The 10,580-nt window shown below is 50.2% G+C and overlaps 1 protein-coding gene across 1 annotated transcript; it reads left to right on the forward strand.

The window, feature by feature from the left end:
- The first annotated feature begins 806 nt into the window (after positions 1-806).
- On the forward strand, positions 807-8,661 carry S100A11 (S100 calcium binding protein A11). The gene is made up of 3 exons (XM_080986127.1): positions 807-957; positions 6,631-6,789; positions 8,327-8,661. Exons 1-3 carry the CDS (start codon positions 955-957, stop codon positions 8,492-8,494), a joined length of 330 nt encoding a protein of 109 aa, XP_080842253.1. The 5' UTR covers positions 807-954; the 3' UTR covers positions 8,495-8,661.
- The last annotated feature ends 1,919 nt before the right edge of the window (positions 8,662-10,580 follow it).

Consider the following 10,580-nt stretch of genomic DNA (forward strand, 5'->3'; position numbering starts at 1 on the left):
TGTCTGGAAGCTTCCAGCACTTCCGATAGGCAAGAGGTTATACTGCAACTTCTTGTTGCAGCGCACATCTCTCTCTCTCTTTTGGTAACATAATAAGGAACTGGCTATTGCAGAACGCGTGGACACAGCAGAGGCAACAAAGAGCCTTTGGCAATGGGTAATACAAGTGGCGATGGGGAAACTCTTCTTGGTTTGATGACAGGAGGAGTCCAGTTACTCAAGAGGAATGTCCTCTTTCCCCTGCAAAATATTGAATCTTTGTCTCCTTAGATCCTCTCCATCCCTTAGCTAGAACTGGAGTTTGAGAGCTGCTGAGATATTGGGATGGTGTCTCAATGTCGCTTTGACATTGCCTCTAAACTGCTGGGCTGGCCTGCCACCTATTCAGCCTGTAGATTTGTGAATCGGGGTCCTTTGGTCTGATCCAGCAGCTAGATATCTTTGAATATCTAAAGGTGGTCACCTGGAAGATATTTTGATCAAGCTGAACGGAAGCTTTAGCTGAGAAGCTGCATCTCAAGAGTTCTTGAGAAAAGGGGAGCCTCGCCTGTTGGATTCCTGCCTGCCTGCACAGCGCCGCAACCAGAAAATTTATATATACAGCAAGAGGGAAGGGGGGGGGTGTGGAGAGATAACAGGGAAGCCAAGAGAAACAAACTTTCTCTGCCTCCCCTTTCGTCTCACATTCCTGAGCGAATAAGGAAGGTGGGGCTTGTATTCTCTCCAAACAGGCAAGTCTGGCTTTGTCATTTCAAAGCAATTGCTCAAGCGAGGAGCGGAAGGGGGAGGCCGTCTTTTTAACGGGGGGGGGGGGGGAGCAGGGCGTTGGCCGGGAGGGGAGGGGCCACAGAGCCACCCGTTGCACATCAAATCCCTCGCTCAGAGCTAGCTGTCCAACTCAGCGGCCGGCCAGCCAAGTCTCTGCGTCCTATCGACTGACAACTTACCAGCACTATGGTAAGTTGACGCCCCGGCGCTTGGCACTCCTTGCAAGAGGGCAGAGGGATTTATGCGCCGTGATGCGCAGGAACAGGGGAAGGGAGAACTCTCGTCCAGTTTTTCTAACGAGACAGCAGGCCCGGAAAGTTTGTTTCCGTTTGGTGGGGAGGCAAAGCGGGGAGTGGAAAGGGCTTTGGCAGGGAGCTCATCCTCTCCAATCAAGGCTCCTGGAAGACACGCATGGCGCATGGCTGAGCCCTGGGGGCCCCAATTCTAGTTTTCCTCATTCGTTCGTGTTTGTCGCATGGAAGACGCCACTCATTCCCTGCAGCAAACATTTCAATTGGAGAGGGAAGGCGCATGGCGGCGCATGGCGGCGCTTGGCGGCGCATGATGGCGCATAGCTATGCGCCAGAGAGCCATGCATGGCCATGGTGTTTGCCGGTGCTGTTTTTCTAGAAAAATGAGCTGCCTACATCTCACCATGAACACCTCCCTCGTTCTCTTATAATGGCAATGAGAGGTGCCAGAACCGAGTTCTGGTGAGCTGGGGGGAAATGCTCTGATGTTTGGAGAGAGGTGTGCCTTTGAAACATGGAGGGCACGCCCGACGTCTGAGATGCATGTCTTCCCTCAAAGGGCTGCAGGGTTAGGCTGGATCCCACCATAACCACTCAGAGCCAGGGTCAAAAATTGGCATTATTTTCATAAGAAAAGACCTCTGGAACCATTCCCGGCTAGTTTCAGTTGTGCTCAAGGGAGACCTAGGTAAGGGCGTGGCTGCATTTGCCACCTCGAGACATGCACACACCCATAGCGCACAGCACATCAGCTTGTGCGCCTCTATGCGCTGTAGAGGACGATGAGCATTTTGAGGCCAGCAAAATGTCACAGATCCCAGGGCAGGGAGGGATCAGCATGTAACAGGATTCCCACTCTGGCAGCCGTTCAACAGGCGAAGCTTTCCTTTCTTGCATGCGTGCATAGCAAGGCCTGTTGGATTTCTGCCTGCCACGTGGCATGGGCACCTTTACCACGAAGGAGAAGGTGACAACCCACCATTTAATCTGTGCAATGGGAGATATTCAACAGGTACAGCCTGCCCTGGTGCTGTTTCGCCTTGCTGTTAAAAGCTTCACCTGTTGAACATCTCCCACACCAGCACACTGAGCTCTCCGTCTCTTGCTTTGGGCGCAAATGTGCTGGGAGGAGGCCATATTTCAGTTTTCTACCTCGAACAAGTTGCTACTGGAAACGCAGAGAAGGCCAAGCCTCCTTTCGGTGGTCTGCTGTTGCTGTAGTCTTTCTCCACAGAAAAAGAAAAGTCAAATAAATAAAATTGCCCAACTGAGTTGAGCAAGCAGAAGAGCTTTTGCATCAGGCACAGTAACGCCATGGATATATTTCAGACTCTTTCTGGGCCCCAAACAGGAGAATTTCCTAACCCTAACCTGCGGGTTGCCATCCAATTGGATTTTATTCTGATCCTGATCTGATTTTAGGGTGTATTTTAATTGATTGCCTGATTTGATGTTCATGTGTTGCACACTTGATGTTAGCCACTCTGAGCCCGATTTTGGCCGGGGAGGGCGGCCAAAATGTATTAGTAGTAGTAGTAGTAGTAGTATTTCATATAATTTTTATTGGGTTTTCATATTTAATTACATCTCATTACACAAATCTATAACACAAAACATTGCTCATACTGAGAATTGACTTCCTTCCCCCCCTCTTTCTGACTTCCAAACATCTTTTACTAAATTCTCGCATTTCTATAATCACTTTTTTACCTTAAAGCTGCTTCTTTTTTATGATAATTACCTCTTTATATGTAAATCAGGTCCTTCTTTTCACATTACAAAACATTTCAGTTTAAGCCTACAAAGGTTTTATTATTATTATTATTATTATTATTAATAATAATAATTATTATTATTATTATTAGGCCGAAGGGGGTGGCAATTTTGCACCGAAGTGAAACCATGTTCTCTCCACGTTCAGAGTCACAAGATGCTGGACTAGGTGGGTCTCCTTGGACCTGATCCAGCAGCTGGGCTTTTCTGACGTTCTTATGGAACCTCCAGGTCCACAGGCAGTCTATCTGGATTCCTAGAGGGTATCTGGCCACTGCCAGAAGCAGGGTGCTGGACCAAATGGGCCCCCTTGAGACCTGATCCAAATTCAGGGCTCTTCTTGTGATCTTAGCCTGCTGTTCTCTTGAGCCACCAGGATATTGGATTATGGAAGCACTGAGAAGAGTTGGCAGCTTTCCTCTTTCAGCCGAAAAAGGCCGTGTTATTTTAGCTCCGTGCATTTCCGGGGAATGGGGGTTAGGAGACAATAGCGGCTGGAAGAATGAGGAAGAAATGCTTATTCGTCATACTTCCCTTTCAAACATGCTCTCCCCCCCCCCGCCCCCAATGATGCCAACTGTTCCTGCCCTGCGTGGCTCATCCGAGGGGTTGCCAACTTCCTCGCAGCCTAACTGCGCTTCCAACAGGCAGAAACCCAACAGAGAGAGTTCCTCACCTGGTGGGGAACCTTGAGCTCTGAATCCATGAGGAATGGCCCTTTCCCCTATTCGATTGCCCCTGTTTAAAGAATCGCAGAATTTTAGAGTTCAAAGGGAAGGAATCACAACTGAAGAGTCCTTATTCAATTCCTCACGACACCCCAAGTCATAAATTAGTAACTGCAGAAATTCCACAGCTCCAATAGAGCCTCTCTCTTGCATGCCAGAGGACCCAAGTAGGGCTGGGAATCTCCCCTGCCTGGAACCCTGGAATGATGCTGCCAGCCCGTGTAGACAGTATCAAGCTAGATGGGCCAGTGCCCTGTCTCAGCATAAGGCAGCTTCCTACATCCCCTGCAAAAATAAAAACTTGGGCATCTTTAATGCCCCTCTTTCAAAACCCCTTTACCTGGGAATCTCCCCTGCCTAGAACCCTGGAATGATGCTGCCAGCCCGTGTAGACAGTATCAAGCAAGATGGGCCAGTAGCCTGACTCAGCATAAGGCAGCTTCTTACATCCCCTGCAAAAAACCCAAATAAACGTGGGCATCTTTAATGCCCCTCCTTCACAACCCTTTTACCTGGAACCATGAGGACTAGAATCTTACTTTAATTTGGGGGGAAGAAGAGGCATACAAGGCTGACGCTTTGCATGCAAGAAGGTCCTGCTTCGACCCCCAGTAGAGCTGCATGAAACCCTTGAAAGCAGCTGCCAGTCAGTGCCAAGAAGACTGAGCTAGGCAGATCCTGACTCACTAGAAGGCCGATTCCGATGTTCTGCCTTCCAGGTTTTCATCACACAATTGGGAGGGGGTGGCTAGGCTGGAAAGGAGGCCCAAGGGATCATTTGCCTCCTTCTCCTCCCCTCCAACCCTCCCCCCCCCTGAAAACACAACCCGCAAATTTCATCCAGACCCGCCCAAGCTTCCCATCCGCCCACCTGGTCCGCTCATTCCTTTGCTCTGAGCAAACAGGCCGTTTCACACAGGCTTTCTTGGCAGGGCAGAGTCAGCTTGGGAGCAGCTCCCAAAAATGACTCATCACCCATGACACACACACACACACCCCACCCCACCGCTGCCCCAGGGCTCCTCTCTCTCTCTCTCTCTCTCTCTCTCTCTCTCTCTCTCTCTCTGAGGCTGTAAGGACACTTAAGGCCACTAGAGTGCGGAATGAGGGCAGCTTATATTTCTTTGGATTTGGTCTAAATTTATCCTCTGCGTACCCGTTCCACCTTTTTCCTCCCAGGAGCTCAAGGGGGGGACATGCACAATTTTTCTCCCTCCCCATTTCATCCTCACAACAACCTGGTGAGGTAGGTTAGGCTGAGAGACACAGATGGGTTGACGGCCAAGCGAGAATCTGAACCCGGCTCTGCCAAGAGTCCTATTTGATAGCAGGAAGGCTTCCTAGTTACTGGGAATATCAGGTAGGAAAAGGGCTCGGTTCCGGCTGGATTAGATGCCCCCCCCCCCTTTAGACCGATCCAGCCAGGGTCTTCCGGTGTCCTTCTGGAACCCCCAGGTCCAGAGGCAGTCTATCTAGAGCAGGGGTCGGCAAGGTGTACCGGCCATGGGCCGGATTGCTCCCACGGAGATCATCCGTGGAGTGGACTGGCACAGCGCAACGCTGGAAACCACGTCTGCACATGTCTATGGCGCCGGAAATTGCTTCTGCGCATGCCCAGATGCCGGAAATCACATCTGCACATGTCCACGGCACCAGAAATTGCATCTATGCATGCCCAGACACCGGAAATCACGCCTGCACAGAAGCAATTTTCGGCGTCTGGATATGCACAGGCGCAATTTCCAGTATCTGCGCGTGCACAGACGCAATTTCCGGCGCCACTCGCTGAGAACCCACACGGGTTTAGCAGGCAGCTCAGTTCAGGGGCGGCTCATGGGCCAGTAAAACGGTCTTCGTGGGCCGCATCCAGCCTATGGGCCGCACGTTGCCAACCCCTGATCCAGAGTCCTATGTTCTCGGGGGTATGCGGCCACGGCAAGGACAGAATGCTAGACAAGGCAGGCCATTGGCCTAGTCTTCTGATGTTCTTCATTAAAACAATTTCAGATTTACAAATGATTCGAATCCAGTGCAAACACAGATTTTAAGGAGGTGAGCTGTTTCCAGATGTTCCTTTTATTATGCATTAAAGATAACAATATCAGGGTGGTTATCTGCAAACCTGTTTTCAATACCATTTGCAGCTGCAAAATTGTACACACAGAGAGATTGATACCCAATACGAAGTATTTTTTTATAATACAATGGAACCTCGGTTGTCAAACGGCTTGGCTCCTGAACAGATCAGCTCCTGGACACCGCGAAGTGAACGTTCCAGTTTGCGAACATTTTTTGGAAGCTGAATGTCCGACGCAGCCTCCTATTGGCTGCAGGAAGCTCCTGCAGCCAATCGGAAGCCGCGCCTTCATTTTCTAACGGTTTTGAGAGTTGAACAAACTCCCAGAATGGATTAAGTTCCAGAACCAAGGTACCACTGTACATCAGAATAAAAGAAATACTGTAAAAATCTAATCTAACAAGGAAAAAGAGCAAAATAAAGGAAAAAGAGAAAAGAAAAAGAAAAGAAAAGGGGAAAAGATTTTAAAAAATACTTCTGGTTCTGTGTCTTACAGCTAAATATAGTATTCACTGATTAACATCCAACTACAGTCATACCTCGGGTTAAAGACGCTTCAGTTTGCAGAACAGAACAGGTTACTTTAGGGTTTCGCCGCTCATGCATGTGCAGATGCACAAAATGACGTCATGCGCAGAAGCTGTAAATCGCGACCTGCAGACGTAGGTTGCGTTCTGCTCTGGTTGCGAACGGGGCTCAGGAACGGATCCCACTCGCAACCAGAGGTACCACTGTATTCGTAAAAAAAATTAAGCTCCTGCTTCGTTTCTGATCAGCACATGGCCCATAGCTTCCTACTGAAATCCTTTAATTTTTTCAACCATAAAAGTGTAATATGAAAACTTCAGTAAGTCGAAAGTGATGTTGTGTAATTTTTCTATTGCTATTTACCGTATATATTATTAAAATCGGTGAATTGTAATGAATTGATGTAGCAATTGCTGTGGTGTTTTCCTTTGTTATTGTTGAATTCTAAATAAAGAATTATTCTTCTCTTAAAAAAACAAAACAAATCGCTCTCTCGTTCCTCCAGTCGTCCAAGTACCCCGTCGGTCCCACGGAAACAGAGCGCTGCATCGAATCGCTCCTCGCCGTTTTCCAGCGCTACGCTGGCCGGGATGGCAACGCCTGTACCCTGTCCAAAAGGGAGTTCCTGACCTTCATGAACACTGAGCTGGCGAGTTTCAGCAAGGTATGGTTTCCAAAGGTTCTGGAGCAGAGAAGGCTGGTCTCCTTGGGCGAATGGGGCCTTGCCCCACCAACCTCTGCCTGCCTTCTGACTTCTGAACAGCCCAGCGGGTGGGGCTAGCTATAGTTTCCTCCTCCTCAGACTCAGCATTGACCCCTTCTAGGACTGAACAGGGAGGAGGGTGGGAACAAAACTAGAATTGGTCTGCCCTCGGCACTCTGGCGCCACCTACTGCTGGGCTCCCTTCCTTCCAGCCTACCAGCATCCATGGTCTCGGAAGGTGTCAAAACTATAAACCGATGGACCTCCAGATCTTTCTTCAGCTTTCCCACAGTGAGAAAGTAGAAACAGACCAGCGTAGAGACAAGGAGCCAGAGAGGGAGGGAAGGTCGAGAAGGAATCCAAGAAATCAGGGGACACACACCAAAGATAACCGAGGATGAATGAATTTTATCATTTTGGTCCTAGACCAGTTCCAGCCCACATACAATATCAAGGAAGTCATAAAACACGATAGTGATACATTTGAATTTGCAATTAGGTATAACAGGGACAATACAGATATAGCAACAGTTTAAAAATATATAAATTTAAACTTAGACAGAGGATGCAGGAACACTCTGGAACTCAGATTATATTGCTCAAGAAAGGGGCAGAACAAAGAGGTCATTTCTACTCCCAGACTATGACATTCCCAGAGTGGCTAAATCAGGAATGTCCAAAGTCCGTTTTGGGGGCCTAATCCGGCCCACTGGTCAATTTAATCCGGCCCTTGCGGCAATTTATTTCCTGGGGTAAAACCCTAAAAAAAAACCTCAACAACTTCAATCCTAAAAAAAAGGTCAACAAAACCTTGGTTGGCCTTTGCCTTTTGGCCGGCCCTCACGGCCCTTCACCATCAAAAGATTGGACACCACTGGGTTAAACAATCAGTCCCTCTTCACGGGCGAACTCTGGGAATTGTAGCTCCGGGAGGGGAATTGAAGTCTCCTAACAACTCTCAGGGATGTGGGTGGCGCTGTGGGTTAAACCACAGAGCCTAGGGCTTGCCGATCAGAAGGTCGGCGGTTCGAATCCCCGCGACAGGGTGAGCTCCCATTGCTCGGTCCCTGCTCCTGCCAACCTAGCAGTTCGAAAGCACGTCAAAGTGCAAGTAGATAAATAGGTACTGCTCCAGCGGGAAGGTAAACGGCGTTTCCATGCGCTACTCTGGTTCGCCAGAAGCGGCTTAGTCATGCTGGCCACATGACACGGAAGCTGTACGCTGGCTCCCTTGGCCAATAAAGCGAAATGAGCGCCGCAACCCCAGAGTCGGTCACGACTGGACCTGACGGTCAGGGGTCCCTTTACCTTTACCTTTAACAACTCTCAGCACCCATAACAAACTACAACTCCCAGGATTCTTTGGGGGAAGCCATGACTGTTTATTGTGGCATCGTGGTGCTTTCAATGTATGGGGTGTGTGTGTGTGTGTGTGTGTGTGTGTTGTATAGCCTTATGCAGAGTGAATCCTCATCCAAAACTCCTCCCTGCCTTTCAGAATCAGAAAGACCCAGGTGTCCTCGATCGCATGATGAAGAAGCTTGACATGAACAACGATGGACAGCTGGACTTTGGCGAGTTCTTGAACCTCATTGGGGGCTTGGCCCAGGCCTGCCACAGCCAGGTGCTGGCATCCCCCACAGCTGGTGTCCCCCCAAAACCATGAAACACCCCAATTTCTTGGCCTTTCCGAGCCAAGACCAACGTCTTCCCAAACATTCCAAAATCTAGCACTTCTGTGAAGCACCAAAACACATCCGACACGGAAAAGCGAGCGACCCTCTCTTCATATATATATTTTTTTCTCAATAAAACGGATGGGTTAAACACAAAGGTCTCGTCGTTTTCTGTACAAAGCACCCGGTAGGAAACATTTGACTGCACTCTTGCCAGAGGACTTATCCATGTGAGGCCCCTGCCCCAGAATTCTGAACTTTCCCCCTTTTTTAACAATTAAAAAATTAGACTCTATAGTCCTTTACCTATTTATCTACTTGCACTTTGACATGCTTTCGAACTGCTATTAGGTCTGTAAAATGCCATATAGCATATATTCAACACAAAAAACAGCGACAATTTGTTGTTGACAAAGGACAGCTGGACATAGAAAGGGCCCCATTACCTTCAGGAGCTCAGGGCCTCATCAAACCTAAATCTGGCCCTGTTTCCGCTCTACCAGTTACAGGGCAGTCTTAAGCATATCCAGCGCTGTGGTGCAAAGATCCCTCTGACACCCCCTCCCCAGCAACTCCAAAACAAGAGAGGGGGCAGTGGAAAATGTCCTCTGCCTCCCCCACCGTCCCGATGCCCGGTGTGCTGGTCCCGAGGGTTAAATGTGCGGCAAGGTCCAAGTCCAGTCCGAGGTCAAGGGTGCGGTATGGAGGCTGTCCGTCAAAGCTGAAGCTGGGTCCAAGGCAGGGAGTCGGGTGAGGTCAGGAACTCTGGCAGGATAGCAGGACAGGGGTCAGGCAGGAACAGGCTACCAACAATGCTGCTCCCGGAACTTGGGACTGGGGCTGGCCGGCTTTTATCTGCCCTGAGGCATAGGGCAGCCCCAGTCCACAGATGACTCGCCTCTCCTGGTTGGAGGCGAGCACTCCTCCTGTGGGAACATAGTTCCCCCCGCCTCTCTGCCCTGAGCCTCTGCAGCTCAGGAGAGGCTGGAGGGTTACCGGACCCAGAGGCAACCTCCTTTTCCCCTGACGGGGCTGAGAGTGGAGCACCTGCAGTCAATGGGTCCTCCATCGCCTCAGGAGCCAGAGCAGACTCAGCTGGTGCCTGCACCTGAGGATCCAGCACAGGTGAGGACCCTTCAGGCTCAAGCCCCTGCCCCAGCTCAGCTGGTTCTGGAGGCGGGGACTCCTGTGCAGGCTGGGATTCCTCAGGTTCAGCATCCGAGTCCGAATCCCAGGCCATCACACCCGGCGTGGTGGCAGCGATCAAGCAGGAAAACGTGCTGGTGGATATGCTCTCCAGTGTCAGGGCAGCCGAGAAGGCAGCCCAGGAAGGCTGCACATCGCCTTTTGCCAGGAAGCAGGAGGACGACGACGACCAGGATCAGGGCCATCTTTAGCAGATGCAGAGGCTTAGGAGGGAAGCTGCACATCCGCCAGCCATACAGTTTTCAGGGCACATCTGGTGGGCATGCAGGGAAAGGGGAGGCTGCTGGCAAAGCCGCACAGCTCCCCCACTCGCTAGGGCGCCCCTGAGAGGCTGGCGCCCTGGCGCAATGCACCAGTAACACCAATGGGAAAGACGGCTCTGACCAGTTGCAATGGGCACCAGCCAACACTGTAGAGTTCTGTGTACTGGGAGGCCCGCCCTGAGCCCCCTAAAAGCTGGCATGCTGACCTCATGTGAGGTGGTAGAAACTGCCCCACTGGCAGCGTCCGATAACCGCCAACCCAGTTGGTTTCTGGGTGCTGAATGGGGAGCGGGAGGCCACAAACCACCTTCACCTTTGCAGAGGCAGCAAAACATTCCGGGCAGGGGAGATCCTTGAGCACAAAGGTGATAAAAAGTCCCAAATGCTGTAATCATTCCTCCTAGGGGAGTTCCTCTGCCAGGCATGTCCAAGGGCCTAATCCAGCCTGCTGGTCACTTTAATCTGGCCCCTGTGGCAGTTTATTTCCTGGGGTAAAATCATAAAAACAAAAACCTTAACAGCTTCAATCCTAAAAGAAGCTCAACAACTCCAATCCTAAAAATAGCTCAACAACTTCAATCCTTAAAAAAGCTGAACTGTGGGGTAA

The sequence above is a fragment of the Podarcis pityusensis genome (genome assembly GCF_964106645.2).
Source record: "Podarcis pityusensis genome assembly, chromosome: 16".
Classification (NCBI taxonomy): domain Eukaryota; kingdom Metazoa; phylum Chordata; class Lepidosauria; order Squamata; family Lacertidae; genus Podarcis; species Podarcis pityusensis.